The sequence below is a fragment of the Astatotilapia calliptera genome, chromosome 7, assembly GCF_964374335.1.
Source record: "Astatotilapia calliptera chromosome 7, fAstCal68.1, whole genome shotgun sequence".
Lineage (NCBI taxonomy): Eukaryota > Metazoa > Chordata > Actinopteri > Cichliformes > Cichlidae > Astatotilapia > Astatotilapia calliptera.
The window spans coordinates 11,286,418-11,312,185 of NC_137428.1; the positions used below are offsets into that span (position 1 = coordinate 11,286,418).

Here is a 25,768-nt window from a genome sequence, read left to right on the forward strand (position 1 = left end):
GCCTTTTTCAGCTTTATTGTACAGAACAGTGAAGAGTGATGGGAAAGCAGAGGGAGAGAGAGAAAGGGGAAGACCTGTGGTAAAGGGCCGCGGGTCGGACTCGAACCCGGGCCAGATGCTTTCCGCCATGCAGCACCGCTCATCCCTGTGAGCTGAACTGGCACCTGTCCTTTACTTAGCTGATTGGTTGTTGCCATAAAATGTATTGTAACAGTTGTCAGATAGGTTGGTACATAGCTGACAACCCTGACTTCTGCACAACACAACTGATGGTCCCAAGCCCATTATTATGAAATTCCACAAAGAAACCTTGTCAAGGCACACCTGTGAAGTGAAACCATTTCAGGCATAACTGCATCATGAAGCTCATTGAGAAAAGGCCATGGGTTTGCAGTGCAGTCAACAAAGCAAAGGGTGGCTACTGCCAGAAATCTAAAATATAACACATTTATTATCTTTTTTTTTTTCTTTGCTACATGCTTCATATATTTGACTGGTAGTCTATGTATACTCAAAAAAAATTTATTATCATAAATATCATTAAAAGTTGTTGTGGGTCATTTAATTAAAAATAATAATATTGCGCATATTTTATAGCATGAATATTGCAGTGAACCGTTGGTACCATGCCTAGAGTGGCAAGCTATACCACTGCAGAAACTTAAGGCTAACCTATTTTGCATGAACATAAAATTGAACACTAATAATTAAATGAAAGAAGTGAAGAATATCTGTCAGAGGTAAAGGAAAAAGCATTGGTAAAATAAGTATAAATAGAGCCACCGTAAAAGACTACTTTGTGTTATTTGAGTTGCTTCAATGGCTTAGTCACTGGTTTCATCATCACTGGTTATTACAGAACCTTCCTTAGCCATATCCTAGTGGAATTATTAAACTCTCTTTGGAAAAAGCTTTTTTGGTTTAAAAAAAAAGTGCTGCTGACTTTGTGCAGATTGGCCACATTAATCTAGAAAGCAGAGAGAGGATTAATTAACATGGACACTCAACTGGTTTAATTTGACTGAAAAATGATTGTAGAGCACTAAGAATAATCTTGTTTTTATTTGGATTTCTCTCTTCAGATGTTTTATTTGTTGTAGGCCGCTGTGCTGCTGCAAATTTGATTAAAATTTATGTCTACGTATTTCTTTTTCATTATTATTTCATTACTGTGATAAGTCATATTAATAGATTTGCATGTTAGCCCTAGCGGCTGTGTGTGTGCGCGCGCGCGTGTGTGTGTGTGTGTGTGTGTGTGTGTGTGTGTGTGTGTGTGTGTGTGTGTGTGTGTGTGTGTGTGTGTGAGAGAGAGAGAGTGCATCAGTCTTTTTGTTCATAGCTTTGGTGATGAAATATTTCTGCATCTGTTGGATGGAGTGTCAAAGTTCTGTGCAGATATTTTTGTTCTCATCTTTTGAAGATGAAACCCGCTGATGTATTCCTTTAGTCTTTTTCATTATTTATTCCAACGCTAGATAAGTCAGATCAATGCAGACATAAGTGAGAGCTTAATAACTTTGGTGATCTTTTAATTTTTTATATTGTGCCAGCATCAGGTGCATTTTAAGTTTACCTGCTATTATTGTTGAGCACAAAAGCTTGCTATGACAAAGTCCAGCATCACAGAGATGCTAGCATGTCTAGCTGTGTTCACACAGCCCTGAGTTTTTGTAGACTTGACTGATGTGTCTTTTACTCCTCTTACTTTGTAAATGTAACTTATTTGAAAAGCATGGAACATTTGAATAAGACCAACCACGTGGCCCAAAGCAGCCATTTATTACTGATGTTTATGTTATTACTACTTTGTAATATGCCAAATGCATTCAAGTGGCAATAATGCTGACTTGTTCAAATGAGTAAAAAGATTTTTTGCTGTCCTTTTAAGCCGGTCTACATGAAAATGATGGAGACCAACTGCTTATCCTTGTTTGCCACTTTGGATGTTTCAGCTCATGGACTCAGTAAATCACAATGACTAGTCAGAAGAATCTGAAGACACTCTACTCCTGCCAACCCCCATGAATATATGAGCATCAGCTCAGAATTTGCAAAGCTAGCTGGATTAAAGATGTGAGAAGAAGCTGATCCGAGTGTTTAAATGTGCTGGACGCTCAGTAATGACATGTAAATCTAATTTTTTTTGTCTCTTGTTGTGTGCAGATACATGGGCATTGGCCTGTCTGCTCAGGGAGTCAACATGAACAGACTGCCTGGTGAGTACAACTTGAATAATGTCATTGTATTATAACCAGTAGGAGGCTGAAAAGAGAGACCTTTTTTTTTTTTTAGATATATTGATGAATATATTATAGTCAAGGTAGCACAGTGGTGCAGTGGCTAGCAAGAAGATGCAAGGTTTGAATATCCTGCTCTGAAATTGTCTTTATTTCAAAGGCATGAATGTTAGGTTGATTGATTGATGAGTCTAAATTGGCAGAAGATGTAGTGGTGTGTGTGTGGCTGTCTGTCTCTTTACTTTAGCGATGGACCAACAACCTGTCCAGAGTGTACTCTGCTTTTCACCTTGAGACGGCTGGGATGTGTCCCAGCTAAGATGCATAACCAGTTAGGAAAATGGATGGATGAATGTTATAGTGGGCGTATAGCTGTCAGAATATCTAATGAAAAGATGGTAGGCCTACAATTTGGCGTCTGTGTTAGAAGTAGTTAGCAAAATAGGGTTAAACAAAGGATTCCCTAGTTTATTCAACAACTCATGGTATGGCAAGAGCGTCATCATGCCATTGTTCACCAACAACATTGGCTTGCTGATCTGATGCCAGCATTTCTGCCACTTAGCAGTCAGAGTGGACGGGTGCTTTGGCTGGCTGGGAAGATGAACATCCTGCGTCACTCTTTTTTTTTTTTTTTTTGTTCCATTTTGATTACACACAGCACAGTACACTCAATACAATGAAGCAGCTACAGAGGGGCTTTCCAAAACCTTGAACCTTTCTAATTACTTACTGGCGAACAGCCTTAACCCACAGCCCTTACAGGCTTAGATTACAATCAAAGACTAACACTGTTTACTTTAGCCTTGTTTCTATTTTCTCATGTATATTGCAAACCCTGGTAAAGAGTTCATTATTAGGAAATTGAGATATTTTTAGAGTTAAAGTAGCAGTGGAGATAATGTGGATGCATGTGTGGAGGGAATATACTAAAGGTGGATGAAAGGGATGAAGAAGAAATTGATTTTTGAGGATAAATCAGAAGCTGGAAAAATACCAACATTTCTGAGATGCAGGAATGAAAACAGGTGGAGATGATGATGCTCAGGGTTTCTGCCGTAATTAGATGCAGTTTGTCTGACGGCTGCAGTAGAGAACATGTCAGGACATGTTAATGAGCTGTCATACAGATCAGTAACATGTCAGGACATGTTACTGAGCTGTCATACAGATCAGTGACAGATGACGTGGACTTATTGCACCCTCGTGGTGATCCACCTATTACTTTGTAATGACAGATTGCTCGGTTTGTATTTTATGTAGAGTTTATTTTTGGTCCAGAGCCTTAGCCAACACCCAGTGAAATTACTACTATATGCAAAGATTTCAATGACTGTGTTTTGTGTCAATCTAAGGGTGTCCTCATAGGCAGTTTCACCTTACATCATGTATTATGGGGCTTTCAGATAATAAAGAAACTGCAGTGATTGGACCCTTTTTAAAAACATTAAAAAAAACAATTGTACCCATCTTGCATTTGGTTTAGCTCAGTTACCTCTCAGTTAAATCTAGTTCTTCAAGCATAGACAGTACCATTGTACTCATGGCAAACACAGAAATCCCCCCCGCTGGTTACTCAGAAGAATGCAGGTTTAAAGCATTTGCGTGTTGGCTTCACTTTTTCGACACAGAAGATAGGTAGATGGCCATAGTTTGCATGGAACATGCCGACTTGTCTGGCCAACTACCTGCCAAGCCGCAGTGGAAGTTTAAAAAGTGCAATGCAAACCAGAAACAGAGAATGCTTACCTTCAGAGTAAAAGTTGTGCCTTACCACTGCAACCAACACATTCCAAAATGTACAGCTTTTACTTTGAAAGTGAATGGTTACCCCAACCACAAGAAGGCTTTCATTGATTGATAGCCAGCAACTTCCAGTAGCCACTTGCCAACCAGTTAGTGAATACACATTTTTCTCTACTTTGAATGCTGAGCTCATAAACTGGTCTCTAGGCCTGTGTGACTGGAGCCTATTCTGTCTGTGACTTCAGTGCAGTGGTTATATTGTTACGGTGATGACATGTCACGTAATGTACATTTCTGGTCAGCCCACAATGAAAATCATCATTACTCACTGAATTTTCCACCAGTTTTCACCTAGCTTAGTATTTATTTCTATCGAGAAGAATTCGATTCCTACAATAAAGATGAATAAAGTTGTGGAGAATTACACTTGCAGCTTTAATGAAATCAGTTGTTTATAAAAATCTCCTACTCAACAAATCAGTTGTCTTACACTTCTGCTAACTTTGTTTACTTGTGTGAACAGCTCAGACAGCGGTCACTTCTATAATTCCGAGAACAAAGGTGCTGCTATAAAGATTTGATAAGAAACAAGCCTTTGTCTGCTAACACATAAACATTTTATTGTCTAAATGCTGTACATAGACAGTAGGCAATGCATTCATATGGGAGGTCAACATATCAGTTTTATTCCTTGTCCTCCACTTTTCCACTGATTATTTTGTATTGTTTTGTTTTATCTGGACGTGTGTTAATGGTCCAGCAACCTCGGGTGACACGGGGAAACATAGTGGCCACTTAGCTGCCGATAACCTCACTTAAGCCCCTTCCCTCTCCCCAACCAGTGAGAACATGTATGTGCTTCCACCAATCATATCCTGTGGTTTTCAGGGCCCGTGTGGGGCTATTTGCTTATTGAATGGTTAAGATCTGTGCGGTGGCTGAGGTTTGTGGAATGCTGTGGAGGCTGGTGGCAGCCAGTTCAGCAGAGTCTAGATGCACACATACACAAAGATCCCTCATTCTCCTCTCTTCTTGATTCGCATGTGTTAGACGTCACACAAAGGCCCGGAACAATGTGGAAAAGCGTTGCATGGATGGATGCTTTTTTCACAACTGGTTACAGATCAGTTATGAAAGTATCTTTTGTAACTAGGATTTTACTACAGATGATGTGTAGCCCTGGTACACAGATTACTGATGATTGCCTTAACTCGGACTAACTCGGCGTATTTGTGTGCCAGTGTGTGTTTGTCCCAAACTGTGGAGATTTATCTCTGTGTGTCCTGGGCTTCGCTGATTGCATCTCTCAGTGTTTATGTTTGTTCCCACTCATCTGTGCATCTGTGCACACTTTCACAGCATGCTGCACATGTTGTGTGTGTGCTGATGAAGTGTATAATGTTCTATATGTGCTGTGAGTATATGTATGGTGATTGTGAAGGTGTCTTTGTGCAAAGATGTGTTTCTGTTATTTTAATTTTGAATGGAGATAATATTAGACATTCCGGTTATTTTAATGCAATAGAACTGAGCCCACGAACTGCAGCATCCAAAATGATCAAACTGCTAAATTAACACTTATTTGTCAAATACTGAATATGACATCCTTAAGCAAGGTTGTTGTATTTAACTTTTCTAGTTTTTGCTAGTAATGGCAAAAAACACCCAAATCAGACCTGCGAAATTGAAAATCTTGCACTCAGAAATTCTTCTTGAGTTAAAGCGCTGAAGTGTTATATAAGTTCCCTGTGAGGTGGAATTACCATCATAAATCATAAGATTCAAAACTAAGTTTTGAAAGCTATGGTCTTGAAATTGCTATGCTGAATAGCACACTTTCCTGGTTTCATTTATCCTGTTAAAACTCTGTCTGATGGGGTGACCTGATGGTTGATTGTCTAGGGCACACACCACTTTCTAAAAAATGCTCTCAGCAACTGACTCTCTGCTCAACCTTTGCTGCATGACTTTGCCCTGTCTGCTTTACAAAAAACACTTTTCTAGTCTGTCTCTGCTGCATCTCTTTAATGAAAGGCAAAGTGCTAAAAAAAATATCTTAAAAAAAGAAAACCTGTCAGATGTACCAGAGTTCAAAGCTGAAACTGAAGATTCAAGCATCTCTGAAAAGTCTGTTAAAAGAGCGAGTATTTCATGCTTGTAAAGTTTCAGATCTTTGAAGATGCATCTTTATAGAACTGCAAATATTCTAAGTTAGGGATTTTCTATTTTCAGAGGAGAGAAATTTTAACCAGGGCCAGAGGAAAAGCCCAAGAAAGTTAATAAATATATGTTTGTCAATTGGTTTCTTCTTTTTTTTTAAAAAAAAATTCTTAACTGCTCAGAAATGAAAGTAAAACCAGTGTTGTGTAGGTATTACTTGTGTCCTCACTGCCGGCAGGAGCTACCTTGGGTCATGTGGTTCTGTGGTTTTCTTTACATCACAACTGTGGATGTTCATTTTTTATGGGATCTGGAACTACACATAAATCATATTATTTTCCTGTTTTGATGTAAAATATAAATTTTTATAAAATTATTGGATTTGAAATAAATTTTGTGAAAGGTGAGTTCAGATTTTACTCGAGTAAGTAAAAAAACTGGGGCACTGTGTAAAATGTTAATAAACACAGAATACAGTAATATGCATGATAGAAGATTAAACTTGCGTGTTAAAAAAATTATATCAAATGTTTAATGATACCAACACATCCTTAAAAACTTAGGACGGGGCTTTGTTTTCCACTGGGTAGCATCCCCTCTCCTTTTAACAACAGTCCGTACACATTAACTGAGGATCAGCTGCTGGACTGAAGATATGGACTATAAACAAGCCAATTTTTCACCTGGACTCTTCTACTATGAATCCAGTATGTGGCTTAGCATGGTCTTGCTGAATTATGAAATACCTTTCCTAAAAAAGACACATTTTTAGATGGGAGCGCATGTTTCTTTAAAACCTGTATATATCTTTCAGCATTAATGTCTTTCCACATGTGCAAGCTGCCAATTCCATAGTCAGTAATGCATTTCGTCACAGTCAGATATAAGTTTTGACCTTAGTGCTGGTAACAAGTTGGATGGTCATTTTTCTATTTAATCAGAAAACATGGCATTCATGTTGCTGCCGTCATTTTCAAAACAACCTAATTTTTTCATGAAATAATAACAGATCTCTGATTAATTTTTCAGATGTGTTATAGGTTTATGAGATCTGCAATTTACTGCATTCTTTTTATTTACATCTTACACAGCATCCCTTTTTTTTATGGTTATACATCAAAAATGTAATAAAGTACTGTCCTTGTGTATGTGTTTGTGCGTCCTGTGATAGTACAATGTTCTCCACTGCTGACCTCTGTGCCTGATCCTGCTGTGGAGGCCTGCCCATTTCATTAGCATGTTGGAGCAGCGAGCCTGGCTTTAGACGCAATATCCCTGTCAGCAGATTAATCTAATACCTCACCGCGCACACGCGCGCGCGCGCACACACACACACACACACACACACACGTACACGTATATACACTTATGCACAAAAAACACATGGAGGGACAGAGGACAATATGTGTTGTGTAAGTTGAAAGAAATGCCCCAATGCACAGGATACAGATACAAAGATGCATGTCCAGCTGAGCCTAGTACTTTATGACATGCTCACAGATACACATGTGCACATACAAGTACGCATCTAATATCTCGGCTCACCCATGACCTACTTTTCCTAACCCTGCTTTGCTTTTTGGCAACAACATGTAAGCTGCAAGTGAGGAGAAACACAACAGAGCTGAAGCTGAACACAGTCCAGTTCAGGTCACTTTCAGGGTGCTCAGTTCACGGTGAGCCATTCATGCAAAACTTAAGGTTTCATTGAGTTAAAGTCAAGGTCTGATTTTGTGAAGTTTACCGATTTCCCTTGTGCTATAGAAGAATACTTCCATATAACTTTAGATCAAATCTGTGCAATTAACCAGACAGCTGATATGAATTCACTCGGGCAAAGAGGCGAAGATCTATGTAACTTTCTCACTCAGACAGTATGAGACTGCATTTTAGCTTTGGAGGAGATACAGGAATTAATAACAGATCGATACTAGTATCATTTTATTTTTCTTAGACAGGCAGGATAATACAGACATGTCATCCTATATGGTCGTTTTACATCCTCTCAAAGAGCGGTATAGAATTATTTAGGTTAAACTGTACTTTATGGTGGTTGCATCTTGCAGTCTGTAGCACTCCATACTGTGCCAAGCTGTGTGTAAAGCTTATACCTTTATTTTGAAGGGTCATACGGGTTGTTATTGCCTTGGATTATTGGCTTTGCTGGTCCCACTTTTGTCAGTTATACTGTACCACTTTATTTTATTGGTGTTTACTTGTGTAATGATTCCAAACAACATGTAAAACATAAAAACAAGAACATTTTTAATAGGAATGTACTGAAGCACATTTTCAGCAAGTTGTCTGGTAGCACACTGGGTTAACTAGTGCAGAGCTTCCCAAATTGTGGGGCCCTCCCCCTAGGGGGGGTGCAGAGCCATTGCGGGGGGGGGCGTGGTATGAAAAGGGGAAAACAAAAACGCTTGGACACTGCTAGCACGAGGCGCCCACTCAAACGCAAAGCAGGAGATGAAGCATCGCTGAATATGTTTCCAAACCAACTTCATTCGAAGCCAAAGACTAGAAAATATGGTGAAGCATATCTTCCCTTTGGTTTCACCTGCACAAGTGCCGAGGTAGGTCTCCCCTGCAGAATTGTGTTTCCCTTCGTGGGGAGCACGCGCTGGGCTCTGCACATCACGGACAAACAGTATCCCACATTCTTGATTTTTAGTTCACACACACTTGTTGTAATGACTCCTGTCATTTTGGAGATGTTAGCTCTTTATACAGTAAAGTTACAGCTAGAGCTGGGCGATAGAACGATAACGATATGTATCGTGATATAACTTTTACTCGATAGAGAAATTAAACTATCGCGATAGACTTCGCCGCTCTTGTCCTCTTAAAAAAAAAAAAAAAAAAAGGTCAGCCAATCCAAATTAAGTAGCACAGAGCCGAACCAATCACAGCCGCAGCGTCACGTCGCGTGACTTGTTACATACAGCACAAGTGCCAAGCCGCACGTGTGTTTGTTTGGGAGCAGCCAGCGGGTAATGGAGCCAGCGCGTAATGGAGGAAATGAGTGTGCCGACTAGAAAAATCAACCGAGCGTGACCGAAGAGAAAACAGATGATGGTTCCAACGCCGGAGAGATTGTCGAACGGAAGAGCCATAGAAGTTCCGTAGTGTGAAGGTATTTCGGCTATTTCAAGTCTGACAAAAAACAGAGTAGCGTGCACTGTAAATTGTGCCGAAAGCAAGTCTGGAAATACAATAAACTGGTGCATGTGTCACACTGTGCGCCACGTTATTGTTTCGGTGAAATGAATTTCTACAATACTGTTAATTCTACTCTCTGCAGTGTTTAAATGCTTACATATACACACAGTTACTGTCCCTCCACACATACGACTGGCTTCTATGCCCCAGCTTTGTTTACTTTTTCCCACCGAGGCTTCTAGACTTCTGATTGGCCAACATTTCTGCATGGTTAGGAATCTAGCGCCACCTGCTGCTTTGGCATGTTCATAGCAGCGTTTTCCTTCATTTCTGCCTTTATGTGTGGACGGGATTATTTTTTAAAACGAAAATGGAAAATCTCAGTTTTCAAAAATACCCGTGTACGCGTGGACGTAGCCTCAGTCTCTGATTGGAAGCGCTAATTCGTCATTCGGCTTTTGTCAGACTAAAGTAACTGTTAAAACTGTTTGAAAAGCTCAGCTATACAACAAGGAGAGATTGAGAATTTCCTTTTAGTTCTCAGTTTATTTGATACTGACAAAAGTTAGTCAGTTTTGTCTGTTCTTCTGTAAAACAAACTAAGATTTATTTTTAGAATTAATACTTTGTTTCTAAGTGGAATTGACAATTTAGTAGTCTGTTTCGTTTGTTCTATTTTGAAACTTAAACGCTTTAGCGGCTGCCTTTTGTGTAGTTTGTAATATTTGCCTTTATTTATCTGAAAAAGTCTCATGTTCCTTAAGTACATCTACCCTGTTGAACTTATTATGGGAAATAAATATTTAAATAAAAACAAGCTGCTGATTATTTCACATTTTACTTGTGAGCAACGGCACATTTAAATCTTACAAATATAGTTATTTGGCTTATATCGTGATAGATATCGTTATCGCCTGAAATGAAAAAAACATATCGTGATATGAAAAAATCTCATATCGCCCAGCTCTAGTTACAGCAGATACAAATAACATCAGGTCGTTCCTGCCACGATTTGTTCCCTTGGTTCAAATCACGGACAAACAGTATCCCACAGTTGTTTATGTTTTTGAACCCATTTTGCACAGAGAGGCATTTTGTGAAAAATGTATTGATAGCAATGTTGAATATTATTACACAGGGAAAAAAACAACTGCAGGTAAAATAATTACACCGTGATGCCTCTGCCTTTCTAAATGGAGGGACAGTAACAGAAACAGCTGTGTTTTCAAAAATACCCGTGTAGGTGTGGACGTAGCGTAAAAGAGTTAGTAGTTTATTTTATTACTACCTGTAATTTATTGCAGGTTACTTGTATTTGCTTAATTGTTTACTAAATGTTTGAGGGGGAAGGCGAACATTTTTCTTGTAAAACAAAGGGGGACCACGCAAAAAATTTTGGGAACCACTGAACTAGTGCAAGTTTATCATCTAATAATTCTTATTGAATAGTTAGTACAGCTGATAACTGATGTGCATTGACAACATCATCCATGGTAGGATCAATTGCACTCTTAAAAATTTCCCTCAAAAGGGGAAACTCATCAAAGCAATCTTCTAATAAATAAAGTCATACAACCGTAGTTACTACCTTCATACCACATCTGTGAAGCATCTGTTTTTATGTTTATTTTTCAAAATAGAAGTGCTGATCTCCAACGTCTTCATTCTGAATTGTGGACTGGGCTGTGCCACTTCTCTTTCTATTATCCTGGTTGTGAATGAAGTAGAACAAACCACTGTATGAAATCTTCAGGTTTTCTTGGGTATTCCCTATAGGAAATTGCCCATCATTTCTTAAAACATGTCTGATTGATTTAAGCAAAAAGCTGCTTTTTTAGGAGAATTTTAAGACTGTAATCAGACTCAAATTGTAGTTTTATCATGAAAAACTTGCATTAAGTTATTTTAACTGCAAGAACTTTGCTGGTAAAGTGGGATCCACGGTGTGTTAGAGACAAATGGGAAAGAGTATTTTTGAACAGGGCAGCTGTAGCAAGACAGGAACTAAATGGAGTGTCTTAGAAAGATGCAAGTCATAACACAGGTGCTTTAATACTAGTTGTAGATATTCATCTATACAACTGTCACGCTGGAGGCTGTTTTGAGAAAAGTGAATGTTTGACAATTACAAAATAAACAGATGACATATGGGTAGCGTTAACATTGATAATAGGTTATGAAATACCCAAGAACCCTGTGGTGCTATATTTGGCTACACACAAGAGCTGAGGAAAGCTACCTTGTCTTAGTTGCAACAGAAGAGGCAGACTTGAGCAAAGTGGGAGTAACTGTCTGGACATTACTGATGAAATAAATGATGTGGAAAGACACACAAAAAAGTGGACTCCCTAGAAAATCCATTGCAATTGCAATTTAAAAACTATTACATGTGTAATAGTAATAATAGTTTTTAATAAAGGTTTCTGTAAAGTGTCCTTCACATATACTTTTTAGTGTTTCTTCTTGAATATTCCGAAAAACTGTGGAATATAGACTTACAGAAGTCTATGAGGTCAGCTGTAGACACACTAAAACATTTGGTTGCATGCCTGGGGTACTGGATCCTCCCAAGTGATCCCACGATGAGCCTAGAAGGCATAAGATGTGTCTTTTTGTGGTCCATAACAATGTATGTCAGCAACTGCTAGTCAATTTTAGTTGAAACCATCTTGTACTTAATATTTGATTCAGGATTGTCTTTTTCATTCTGTTATTTGGCACTATTATTTTTAGTGTGGTTACATTAGCCTCAACTGTAAATGCACTACTAATTAGCAAATGTTAGGTTTCTAATTCAGAAGCCTAAGATGCTAAATGTTTATAAATGTAGTTTGAAGCTTGTGGACATAGCTATAACTGTTGATGCTGTGTCACAAGAACATATTGCTTAATCCGAAGGGCTCTCAAGTCCAAATGAATCAGTTAATTGGAATGTGACCAACTGGTATTTTATTTCACTGGAAACATTATTTCACAATGGTAAAACAAGAGTGTATAAGAGGGATTAGGGATCAGTCATGCCTGTGTTTTCATACCACAACAAGCTGTATTGACTGTCTCCCCCATCCCTAGGACTCAAGTAGATGGCTTTTCTTTGTAAGTTTCTTAGCATGTTATTAGGAAATTTCTTGGGATGCACTGATACATGGGTCAAATATCAGTAATGGCTGATATTAGCCTTATTGACTGATATCAGCGTATAAGATGGTATTTACCGATAACAAAGGCAGATACATATCTGTTGTGTTAAATTTTCAGACTTTGTTGACTTGATACAAAGGATAAAAAAAAAAAATCTTTAAAAATAAAGATAACATCGGTTTCAGCTTTGGCTGTTGTTTTAAGCACCGTTATCAGCCTGGAATTTAACACTCTGCTTATCTGTAGAAATTCCAGATCTGTAAAAACTTGAAAAATATCAACAAATATAGAATTTATTGCACTGTATGCTAAGTTCTTACTCATTTGCCTTAATAAGCTACCAGTGACTCACCTTTGTTGTATACACATGCATCACTACCAGCAGGAACAAGAAATTGGTTTATGTAATTAGTACATCATGAGATCTTCCTCTCTTCCCCTGGTGCCCTTTAGTCTTCTGGTGCAGCCTCCTGTGCTGCTGTTCCTGTTGGCAGTGACTCACCAGTTTCTTTACACAGACAAAGTCCTCCTGCTGGCCATCCGGGAGGACGGCCTGCAGACTCAGAAAGTGTCAGTTTTTATGAGCCGCCTTGTAGGCAGCGGCAGTCAGATGGGAAAATTTGAGTTGCTGAAGTCAATGAGTAACTGTCTTCCTTCCTGTTAGCAGTGACCTCAAGCAAGCCACTTCACCCCAGCTGCTTATACTTTTCATACTGAGCTGCTCCCAATTTATGCGTGCAGCAGTAAGACTGTGTGTTTGTCACCGAGGTTTTGATTACTGACACGTTTTTCACATGGTTCAAGTATGAGATGCAAGAACTAATCCTAATCCTTGTCCTATTTTAGGATGGGACAAGCACTCATACGGTTACCATGGAGATGACGGACACTCCTTCTGCTCCTCCGGGACCGGCCAACCATACGGGCCGACATTCACCACGGGTGATGTAATTGGCTGCTGCGTCAACCTCATTAACAACACTTGCTTTTACACCAAAAATGGCATCAGTTTAGGTTGGTGTACATGTTAAGATCCTTTTATTTTAAATTAATTGATAGAATGTCATTTAGCATCAACTGGAACCAATGTGTGTGTACGTTCTTAACTCTAACTGGGTTTGTCTTTCTGTCCTTTAGGTGTTGCCTTCACAGACCTCCCCGTAAGTATTCATTATAGCCATGTTTTCCCATCATAACCCTTCAGCACTTTCCTTTTATTAATAAGCCCAATTTTAATAATTTTTGTTTCGTGTAAGTGATATCAACTGTGCAGCTGCCCATCTAATTGCAGTTTATTTTGCCATTTGGGGTCAGAAACCCTTTCTGTGTTTTTGGATCCAGTGGCTGATATGACTGGAATGTTTCAAAAAGGAAAGATTGGTTTAAACTAGACTACAGTCTCCACAGTTCAAAGTAGCTGTACATGCAGAAACCAAACAGGATCTAACCCAAGCAGCCTTCATCTGAGTGCTGATGTTAGTTTCATATCCTGTTAGTGGGTTGTTTTTTTGTTTTTTGCAAAAACCAACAAACAGCTGTTTGTCCAGTGACTCTTGTCTATTATGGAACCCGAGGTATTCCATAACAAAAGTGCTTTTGATGACATTTGATTTTGGGACAACCCAAAATCAAGTTTATGTATTTTTACCCATGTAGATCGTTTTGGTGTGGGTTACTCAGTTAGCAAGTTTTTAATTTTGTAAAACAAATTTGCACTTTGTGGTCTTTAATGCACAAAAATACATTTGGGGAACTCTGCATTAATATGTCTTTTCAAAAACTGTGACCAAGTTACATCAAAAGTCCACAGACTTTGTTTTGAGCAGTTTCATGTAAGAACTATTTCGATTGTTTACAGCCACTAAAATACAGACGTGTGCAGCTAGTTAGCATTAAAGCTCCGCCTAAGAGAGACACCATCAGTGTTTCTATCCTGTCACAATTTAACTGCCATGAACAGCTCATCACACATCACAGAGTTGGTGGGTATACACCCAATTCCAAAACAGATGGGACGCAGTGTAAAATGCAAATAAATATGAAATGCAGTAAATTGAAAATCATATAAACCCATATTTTATTCACAACACAACACTTAAAACATGTGAAATGTTTAAATTGACAAAATGCACCATTTTGAATTAGATGGTAGCAACACCTCTCAAAAAGTTTGACATGGCCATGTTCCACTGCGTGGCATCCCTTCTTCTTTTAGCAACAGTCTGAAAACTGAGGAGGAATATTGTCCCAATCTTGTCTGATGTAGCATTCAGGGTGCTGGATCTTCTGTGTTGATTTTTTTTTTATTCACCAAATGTCACCAAAAAGTTGATTCTGTTCATCTGGACGTAGCGTTTTGTGGGAGAAACGTTTCGTCACTCATCCAAGTGACGTCTTCAGTCTCAGCTGACTGCAGGTTTCCCCAGTCTTATAAACAACCTCCCAGCGCATTGTTCCTTCAGTGGGCTGGTTTCAGTCATTATGCAAATGTACTGTTTATAAGATTGAGGAAACCTGCAGTCAGCTGAGACTGAAGACGTCACTTGGATGAGTGACGAAACGTTTCTCCCACAAAACGCTACGTCCAGATGAACAGAATCAACTTTACTTTCCTGGATAATTGAGAATGCATCAAGACGCAATTCACCAAACGTGTTCAGTTTTTGAACTAAAGACAGGCCACTATAGAGTTTCAACACTGCCCCTTGCGCACAAAGATTTCACCAGATTTCCTCAATTTTTTGATATATTGTCAGTCTTTGGAATTTTACATTGAGGAATATTATTCTGAAAATGTTCCATAATTTGTTCAAACAGTTTTGATGCTCATTTTATACCCAGTCGTGTTACTGACTTCTTGCCAATTAATCAAATTATTTGGAGCTTTTTATTTTTAGTACTACTAAAAATAAAGTACTACTACCCTTTGTTGTCCCATCCCAACTTTTTTATAACATGTTGCTGCCATCAAATTCAAAATTAGTTAGGTTTTTTTTTATTTTTTTTTAAATAATGATTTGCATAATGAAACGTCTGCCTTTAAACATTTTATATGTTTTCTATTTTCTATTGTGAATAAAATATGGGTGTATGAGATTTGCAAATCATTGAATTTTGTTGCACAGCATCCCAAACCTTTTAAATTTGTGGTGGTACTCTGACCCGATTGTTGGAAATCATCACTGTTAGTATGATCACCAACAACTGTATAAGTGTAGATATGCTATAAAATAGGGGAAAATATGATAAATTCCCCTTCAGGCTTTGTTTTTTGAAGCGTTTGATGCAGCGCTGTAATGTATTCATTTTTTTTAAATAATATGTAAATATTATTGTGGCTTAGTGCCAAATCAGTTCTGTTTACTATTTTACGTTTCTACCAGCCCAACCTGTACCCCACTGTGGGGCTTCAGACCCCCGGTGAGATCGTAGACGCCAACTTTGGCCAGCAGCCATTTGTCTTCGACATTGAGGACTACATGAGCGAATGGCGGGCCAAGATCCACGGCATGATCGCTCGCTTTCCCATAGGCGAGCGGCTGGGGGAGTGGCAGGCCGTCCTACAGAAGTAAGATTCAGCTCCAACACCTTCACACACACACACACACACACACACACACACACACACACACACACACACACACACACACACACACACACACACCATAATACTTTATCTCAAAGCCATAAAAATGACAGCAGCAATGTTGTGCAGGATGGTGGTAGAAAAAATATTGGAAAAATACCAGTAGCATATCTACAGTGGAGGAGGACCAGTGGATAAAAACATATTGTAATATTTCCTTTCAAGAGAGCTCGTCTCTCTGGAGCCATTAGCACTTTTAATGATATCATGTAATATTTCCCCTCACCTGAGTTCATATTTAACAGGAAGTACCCAGAAAGATGTTTTCTTCTTGAAAACAAAATAAAATGTTTCTTATTCTGACAATGAATAACGAATCAGCCCACTAAGTTTTGTGTGTGCATATCTTATTTCTTTAACCATAGAGCTCCACTGTTATTCTAAAACTGTTAAATACACACCACGGAGCCACACTGATATCACTGAATATTTCTTTGGCATGTCATCCTACGTACATTCTCCTCCTTCTGCAAAAAAAAATCCCACTAGAGAAACAATCTCTAAAACACTTTTTTCACCTGTTTTATTGATATTTGTTAAAAGCAATGCTGGCCGGCGGTTTCATTATATTTCTAAACCTGTATGAAACAGTGAAAATACTACATGTGTGTATAAATATTTATCTTGACTCTGGACAGATGTTTTCAACCTGTATGCCACAGTCACAAAGTTCTAAAGACACCTAAACCATTCTGTCCATATTCACATTGCCTTTCTTGGTGTAAACGTCGTACAGATGAAATATTTCTAATTTGATATTTTCAGAGAAAGATAAATGTGATATAAAAATCTTAAAGTTAGTGAGGAGGAATCAGAAGGAAGATTTTTTTTATTTTGTATTATATACCTTGTTTTTTCCTAGTATGGTTTCCAGCTACTTGGTGCACCATGGGTACTGTGCCACTGCAACAGCCTTTGCCAGAGCTACAGAGACCATGATACAAGAGGACCAGACATCTATAAAGAACAGACAGAGTGAGTGCACACAGCAGTGTGTGCTCAAAGGGAATCATTAGATTTTTCTCTATTATATTAGAGGGTGTGGGGTGTTACTTGTCTCTGTTGATGTATTGGCCTCTTTCAAATGTTTGTTTTGAAAGCTTGAATTCTCCAGATGTTGAGTATATTGTAAAAACCATTCTGCTTTTCATCTAATAGGAATACAGAAGCTAGTGCTGGCAGGGCGGGTTGGTGAGGCCATAGAAGCAACTCAGCAGCTTTATCCCGGTCTGTTAGAACGCAACCCCAATCTACTATTCATGTTGAAGTAAGTCTGCTGTATAGGGTGGGTTCAAAGGCAAGCATGAATTTGCCGCCACAGCTATTATGGACGTAAAATCTGCTTGATATTTAAATGGCTTATTGTCCGGTGAATACCAGTAACACTGATTAAACTGGCCTCTAGGTGTCGCCAGTTTGTGGAGATGGTGAACGGTACAGACAGTGAGGTTCGCTGCTTGACGATTCGCTCCCCAAAGTCCCAGGACAGTTACCCCGGCTCACCGTGCCTCAGCCCCCACCACGGAGCCAGCAACACACACCTGCACACCGGAGGTACATCACACAAACAGGACTGGCTTTCCCTCTACCTTTAAGTTTATTTATAGGTCTTTGTTTCCTCTCCTACTTTACTCACTACCAGGTTCAGACAGCCCCACCTGTAGTAACGGGGTGACTCCCCCGAACAAGTCAAAGAGCCACAGCAGCAGCGGCAGCATCAAATACCCCAGCGCATCCTCCTCTGCCTCTTCCTCCTCCTCCTCCTCCCCTTCATCCATCAACTACTCTGAGTCCAATTCCTCCGATTCCACCAAGAGCCAGCCGCACAGTGCCAACAGCACCCAGGAAACCAGGTGAGAAGCCCTGACAGCTTGTTTTACAGCTGATACGTGTAGACCTGGAGTCTGTACTGTGGTGCAAGTTGAGCATGCCTAGGATATCTTTCCCTCATCTCATTTCACTTAGCTGGATTCCAAAAGTTAGGGTAAGTGGTTATCAACTCGATAATTCAGGGATACCAAATCTAGCTGCAAGTCTACTTACATGCAAGTCAAAGTCAAACACTTTAAGTGCTTTGACTTGAAAAACATGATATTAATTTAAGCACATTTAAATCCAAGAAAGGAAGGAGGCAAGAATGTGCGTTTATAGCCTCATCAGTATCACGGCTCTGTCATTAGGAAACAGGAAGATTGGACTGTAATTACAGCTGTGTATTCCATTAAATTAACTTGTTGCTGGGGCACCCAACAGCTTGCTTGTTAAGGCTGTCATTACACCTTAAAAAACTTAATGTGCTATTTAAATGAACAGTGGCTTGTAAAGCACTATCAGTCTTATTCTTTCAGCTACAACCCTTTAAACGGTCTGAGAGCAAGTACAGAACAAATATAAAAGCATAATTCAAACCATTAGGTAAGCTTACTTGCAAATGTTATATAAGGTCAACAAGTAAAAGGCTTAGCCGCCCTGTTTGATGACTGCAGCGCTTGCAGGAAAATTAAATCGCTTGCAGCCAGGAGGAGGAAAAATGGCTAAGAATCTATATTTCTTATTAATGTTCATCAGAGAAACACAGACATTAGAAAATCTCTAGAAAGTATAGACTATGTGCATAACATTGTCTGGGGGATCATCTTGGAATGGTGATGTTATTTTCTAGAGATTAACTGGTCAGTATGCACTTGTTTAGAGTTGTTGTTCTTGAATGTAACCTAATCTGAAGCGGGTTAGGTGTGCAGCTGGATTAAAAATGGCAATGATAAGAAGTGAACCAACCCAAACCCAAGGTTAAACCAAAACATTGAGGTGATGCAGGTTGTATTATGTTTGCTGACAGTTGTTCGTTCAGTGATGGCAGGGGATGTTTCCCTTCATTATTTAATTTTAGGCATAAATATAAGAGATAGATAACATAAGATAATAAAGGTGTTAATGGGTGCAGAATATTTGTTCAGATGCTCCAAATGCGGTGTTTGGCACGGGGGGGGGTGTTAGTAAAGATCGCATGTTTTCTAAATAGTTCATTATTGTGATACTACCCAGGCCTAAAATGTTCCTTAATATTGTCTTTTACACTCTGTGTGTGTGTGTGTGTGTGTGTGTGTGAGCAGTGACAGTGAGATGGAGATCGAAGCAGAGCACTACACCAACGGCGTTGTTGAGGGCTCCTCGGCGCGGATCATGAACGGAACATACAAACATGAAGAAATCCTTCAGCCAGACGACAACAGCATTGGCAATGGAGTCACAGGTACACGAAGAATACACACGTGCACTCAGTCACACTCCTGAAAATGTCTTGGTCTTTATACTGCTTCTATCCTTTATATTTCCTCTTGCTTTAGACTTGATCCACCTTTCTTTAGGATGTTTTTACAGTGCGTTTGTGTGTGTTTCTCCACCAGATGAGGTTTGTAGTCACAGCAGACAGCTTTGTGGTGGGAACCAAGCAGCCACAGAGAGGATGATCCAGTTTGGACGGGAGCTGCAGGCGCTCAACGAACAGCTGTGTCAGGAGTACGGCAAGAATACCACACACAAGAAAATGTTACAGGTACACACACATTCCACTGCACATGGGCTCGAGCTCAACAAACAGCTACAATGCCAAAAAACAGATGTGATGCAAGGAGTGGGCTGAGGAGATTTGTTTCTGCTGGCACCAGTTAAAGTCCTGGTTATAGTATTCTGTGCACGCTGCAGAAATTGGACGGACTTATGATTTATAATGTGCTGTTGTAAAACAGATAAAGTCAAAGTTATTTCTGACAAGCAGTAGTTTCCAATGTACAGGAAGATCCTAAATCAGTCTTTATTTGCAGGGCACTTCATCCTTACAGTTTAAAGTGTTTTACAGGTGACTGACAAGAATTTAAGGAAACACAAATAAAAATGGTGAAAAAGTAAATAAAAAACATTTAATTAAAAAGACCAGAGTAAACCATTTATCTCTGGATTTTTTTGGATATGTGAAACTTCTTCAGGTTTTTTTTTTTTTTTGAGTTTTAAAACAAACATTTTTCCAGTATCATTTGATCATTTTGTATTGATATTATCATACATACCCCTCTTTTTAAAACTTCAAAAGAGGGGTATGCATGTATTGAAATGATGTGCTGGGACACTGTTTTGGCATTCTCATTTTTGTCCACCAGGGGGCAGAAATGTAGGCCTATATACCATTAAATACCCACTTGCATACTCAGCAGGCAACATTATCATGTCATCACCCTCATTAAAGTAAGAATACTTAGAATAGCATTATTAGTTGTTTGTATTATTTATATTATGATCACTCATTAGGTTATCCACGTTTTAGTGTTTGTGGACTGGTGAATATTGGAAACAAAAAATGAAAAGAGCCTGGTTAGGATAGATTAAGGCGCCTGTTCTCTTTTTGTCTAACTCTAAGTGTTATAGTAGTTTTCTGTCGGTATAATAGGATAAAGACATGACAGGAAAGACTATGAAATGAGTAAACGCAGGACAGTAGCTCTTATGACTTGTCTTCATAATTTATACTGGCCAAACAGTTGTGTCTCGTTAGCTGGTGCCCAGAATGTTAATGAATACTTTGTAGCTTTAGGGCTATTAAGGAAATCCAAAGCTGGAGAGTGTTCTGCACTGCAGGGATTCAGCTGTGTTGTATTCACAAAGGATCTGTGTGTGTGTTTGTGTGTGTGCGTCTCTCGCTGTGTCTCTGTGTAGGATGCATTCAGCCTGCTAGCGTACTCAGATCCCTGGAACTGCCCCGTGGGCCAGCAGTTAGACCCTACGCAGAGAGAGTCACTCTGCTCTGCCCTCAACAGCGCCATACTGGGTAAAGAGCAAAGCACAAACATATTCTGTGGGTTCCGCTCATACATACAAAACTGTGCAAAGAAAAGACAAATATGACTTTCTGTCTTCTTCACCTTAACGATGATAATATCAGAGCTCTGAAGGGGCCAGTGCTGGTATTTAGACCCCTAAGTAAATTGCCCCGACAACATAGTAAACTATTCATTCTCTCTTGAAAATGTACGAATATGCCTCCAAGTTCTAACATTTGACAAGCTTTAAACTGTACACTTTTAAGCTTTCCTACTTTGGAGAAATACAAGAATGTTTTTATATTTAATACATTTTATAAAGTAGGTTTTCTTTTATTCAACAAATAATATGTTTAGCTCCTGCAGAATTGCTTTTAATGTTTGATTTACATGATGGAGAAGACTTTTACACAGTACCGTATGTGCTCAAACTTTTTAAGAGAATGCCTTCATTCTGGTTTTGCCTTTGATTAAAAGCCAAAAATGTTTACCTCTAAATCAAGGAAAGCAGCAACAGATGGTATTTTAAAGTCTCGTGGCCATCTAATTAATTTGATGTTACAAAGATTGCTTTTTGTCTTTTTCTTTTTTCTTTTTTACAAGAATTAAATCAACACACAGTGATTTTTGCTAGATGACATTGTTTTGTTGCAGCAGTTCCATATGCAACTCCAACAAGATCAACAGAATAAGGATTTTCAGTTGAATATAAGAATAGAAATCCAAAAAAAATGTCCTTTGTCTTTATAGAATATTGTTATCAAACACCATTCAAAGCCAAGAACAGAGGTTTATGGCTAGAAACCTTTCAATAGACAGATTGCAGTATGGCAAGATTTTCAGGGTTTGCTTGACATCTTGAATGCACATAAAGTGGAAGCGAGCACTGTTTTTATTAAAGATAAATGAAAAGGGTTAAAGAAAGTTGTTTTTAAAAATTATAAAAGATATTATGCTAAAACATTAGCATGTTAGCTAAATGAGCTAAATGTAAACAAACCAGATTGTGTGGTGGTTCCTATCTTTAACAGAGCTCAGCATTTATACAAGCATTCAGTGAATCAAAAGGACATGTGGTTAAGAAAGTCAGCACTTAATTCCCTTAATGTTCACGTATTAGAACAGTGTGTATCGCTTGTACCAAGGTTATTATGCTCAAAGCTAGGTGTAAAAAAACATTTTAATTAACTAAATTAAAAAATAGAAATTAGACTTTTGAAAAAATAAATAAATAAATAAATAAATAAAACTAACTGAAATGATATTTTGAACCTGGAAAACGAACTAAAATGAAATGAAAATATAGAAGAAATACCCTGAAACACCTTCAGAAAGTTCTGTTTTTATTGTAATACCTGTACAGATTTTCCTTTAAAACTAAAACTAACACTGAAACTAATAGAAACTAAACTAAACAAACAATAAAAACTAACCCACAACAAGAAAATTCACTCTGGAAACAAACTGAAATAAAACCAAAAATAAAAACCAACTTGAAAGGGGTAAACTATAATAACTTTGTTATGTTCACATATTCTGCTTTTTATTTCCTTGCTTTTAGCCATAGGTAGCAAATTTACTAAAAAACAAATAAAAAATCAATCAATCCTGACATTATTAATATTTTCACTGGATTTTCCCCCAAGGCATACAAAGGTTCATATTAATGTGAATATTGAGCTGTCATTTTCTGCCACCAGTAAGAAATGTTGCCTTTCACAAACAGCTGTAATATCTGTTAAAAATGAGATGAGATGATCAGTGCAAACCTAAACTATCTCAAGCCAAGCAGAAAGGAGCAAGAATATTTGATTACTTTCTTTGTGATTCTTTGTGTTTTTCTTCATCAGAGTCTCAAAATCTGCCTAAACAGCCTCCGCTGATGCTAGCGCTCGGTCAGGCCACGGAGTGTGTTCAGCTCATGGCCCGAGTCCGGTCTGGTTCCTGCTCCTTCGCCAGAGTAGACAACTTTTTGCACTAGCCCAGGTCCAGGTGTGTAAATTCATATTTAGGAGTAATCATCCTTATGTGAGGTGGACATTGTAAATAAGCTTAGCCTATAAATCCTGTAATTATCTGAGGTCTGAAACGGGGCACTGAATGTGACTCATAGTAAGGTTTGCATGGTGACTGGCATGTTTGTCTTAAAGGTATGGATGGAGGACAACCTTCATCTCCATCTGTTATTGTCTTTAATTACAGCTAATGTGCACACATGCCTCAAATGGGGGGGGAAAAAAAGGATAAAATGCTCTCCCGCTGTATTTCTATCAATCATGCTACATTCATTTCATTACCCCACATCTCTCCCACAGGTTATTGTTAAGTAGCACTGAGAGAAGACATGTCCAGCAGGTAGTTGTCATGGCAACGGAGGAAGGAGCGTTGGTGCATTTGGCTGTCCATCAGACCGAGCCAGCAGCACAGGCAAGAGAGGCAGAGGAGAGAGAGAGAAAAGAAAGGTTCCTTTTTATTTAGTATTATAAAATAAATAAATGTGTGACACTATTTAAAGATAATTATTATTCTGTTCATCTAGCCTTTTTTTTCTTTTGTTTTTTAGTTCTTTTGTGTCAGTTTGTTGTGCTCATCCTGGAACAAAGAAATTGTAAACCTCCTTCTGATTCTTCCCTTCTGTTTTAACGGGTGGATTTCTTCTCCCTGCTGTCAGTATTGATGTTCTTGTTTACCATATCACAGACCACAATACCCAAAAGCTGGTTTCCACAGTCATCGTGACGCCTATAGGCCTTTTTTTTTTCTCAATTAGACACGGCGGATCTTGAAATACAAAAGGGTTCAAACTCGTCATGAAAATTATTCCAGAAAGTCAAAGAAAATCAAAATTCACTGGACAAAGCTTCCAAGTCATACTCTAATATGTCTGTGCGAGCTAGCAATTTTTTACCCAAAGAATAGGAGACTTCCTTAAAACTTTACCCATGTAAAAGAAAAAAAACATAATTGAAGGTCCTCTGTAGCTGCGAACGCTGCCGGGAGAGAGGGTGATGACAAGAGACTACAGTGGAATATTGGAGGTGTTGGAGCCTTGATTTTACCGTAACAACCACAACGTCGACCAATCAGCGATGTGGTTGCAGGTGGCAGAGCTCGGCAAGAGCTGCACCGAAAACATCCGCCTTCAGGACCAAGTCTTACACTATTTTAATGGCCACCTTGATGCCAGTATTGAGGAAGTCAGTATCAAACTCAGCTTAACAAGCGGTGTGTGTGTGTGTGTGTGTGTGTGTGTGTATATATTCAGGGCACACCCCCTGAGATTTAATTACTGCTGCCCTTTTTTCCTTCGCCATCCTCCACAGCCTGACCTGCTGTGTGCATGTGCTGTTGCAAACACTGTTTCAGAAAAAAAGGAAAACCATCTTCCGAACACACGTGTAGTTTTTTAGGGAGCACTGTGTGATCTTTCGTTTTGATTTTAAAGATTGTGAAAACCAGTTCTGGTTGTTGGGAAAGTTTCTCTCTTTTTGCCTTACACAGAGCCCTTTAGGTTTGTAAAACAAATTAGTCCCAGAGTTCTTTTCAATATGTACAATAACATGATGGTAAAACAGTCATTTTACCCTTCAGGCTAGCTGCTGGCCACAATGAGATTTACATGCAAGTAAAGACAGTGCTCAGGTCCGCTACTTCCTGTTTTGGTGTCAGGTTATACCTGCCAACAGTCCTGTTTTTACAATATTTCCCTCATACTTAAAGCTGCATAATAAGTTTGCTTTTTTTGTCCGAGTATTCTTAGCTGTCTCTCAATTACTATCTACATGCAGTCCACATACTACACATATTATCAGCCAAAACAGATTCAAGGCGTGTCTTTGCAACAGCTCCCTGCAGAGGCAGGATTCCTGTGTTAGCTGTTGCTCCTTTAATGCTTTACCCGTCAACAAAGACGAGAGCACCACTTTAAAACACGCTTAAAGAATAACAACCAGGATGTGTGTGACAGGTAAATGCAGTCAATATTAGTGCAGTAGTACAAACACTGCAGATTGAAATAGAACATTAGGGTAAGAAGTTTCGTAGGGCAGCAAGCCATGATCCGAGGTAGACGGTGGTAGATGTCATACAGTGCATGACATCAACAAATCTCTGGGTGTTCGAGACCAAAATGCTGGCAGGTATGAGTCAGATCAGTACGAACAGAAGTACAAAATACCGCTTCCAGACACTTCTCACTTGGCTTGATATTAAAATTAATTAAGAAGATATTACGACTTTAAATTACTCAGTTTTACACGGTCAGTTCACAGTTTTCATGTCAGCTTCGGCACCCTTAGACCTTTTTCCACAGCAGAGACTCTGGGTTATTATGAGATAAACACAGATATAATTTGTAAGAAAACAAATGAAACCACTCAGACAAGGCTCCATTTTTATGTGTAATAGAACTGAGCCATCATTAAAACTTGGTCCAAAAGTAACTTTTCTCATGACAACTTAAAATATCTGCTTGGACGAAAAAGGCCTGTTAGGCTTCACTAATATCATCAAGTAAGTTTTGGTTAGTGCTTTAGCTAGTTTTTTACTAACTAGCTGTACCTCACCACCTACATGTTAGAGAAGCCATCTTTATTTTGTCTGCTAAGGACTTTGTTTGAAACTACGCAGCTAAAACACAAACTAATTCACTAACTGGTGGCTGACGAGGTTGATTCTTTTGAATCAGCCAATCATTTTGCTGCTCCTCAACACACTGTACAGTAACTAGCCTTTGTTTTAGCAAGACCACATGCTACCTGGCTACATTGCTAGCGGGCTCAGCTGCTTTTAAGCTCACATAGCCGAATAGTACAAAACGTTATTTCTAAAATATTTCTTAAATGTTTGCAAAAACAAAAAAG

General features: G+C 38.8%; 1 protein-coding gene across 1 annotated transcript in view; it reads left to right on the forward strand.

Annotated features, from left to right (window-relative positions):
- The window catches only part of ranbp10 (RAN binding protein 10), a 38,585-nt gene extending 15,062 nt beyond the window's left edge, over nucleotides 1-23,523 (forward strand). The window contains exons 3-15 of the mRNA XM_026172954.2: nucleotides 2,164-2,216; nucleotides 13,293-13,460; nucleotides 13,584-13,606; nucleotides 15,830-16,014; nucleotides 16,955-17,067; nucleotides 17,251-17,359; nucleotides 17,498-17,646; nucleotides 17,735-17,945; nucleotides 19,206-19,345; nucleotides 19,500-19,648; nucleotides 20,803-20,914; nucleotides 22,757-22,898; nucleotides 23,222-23,523. Coding sequence (XP_026028739.2) covers nucleotides 2,164-2,216; nucleotides 13,293-13,460; nucleotides 13,584-13,606; nucleotides 15,830-16,014; nucleotides 16,955-17,067; nucleotides 17,251-17,359; nucleotides 17,498-17,646; nucleotides 17,735-17,945; nucleotides 19,206-19,345; nucleotides 19,500-19,648; nucleotides 20,803-20,914; nucleotides 22,757-22,887 — 1,543 coding nt within the window. The 3' untranslated portion in view covers nucleotides 22,888-22,898; nucleotides 23,222-23,523. The remainder of the gene's footprint in view (nucleotides 1-2,163; nucleotides 2,217-13,292; nucleotides 13,461-13,583; nucleotides 13,607-15,829; nucleotides 16,015-16,954; nucleotides 17,068-17,250; nucleotides 17,360-17,497; nucleotides 17,647-17,734; nucleotides 17,946-19,205; nucleotides 19,346-19,499; nucleotides 19,649-20,802; nucleotides 20,915-22,756; nucleotides 22,899-23,221) is intronic.
- Nucleotides 23,524-25,768: the final 2,245 nt, after the last annotated feature.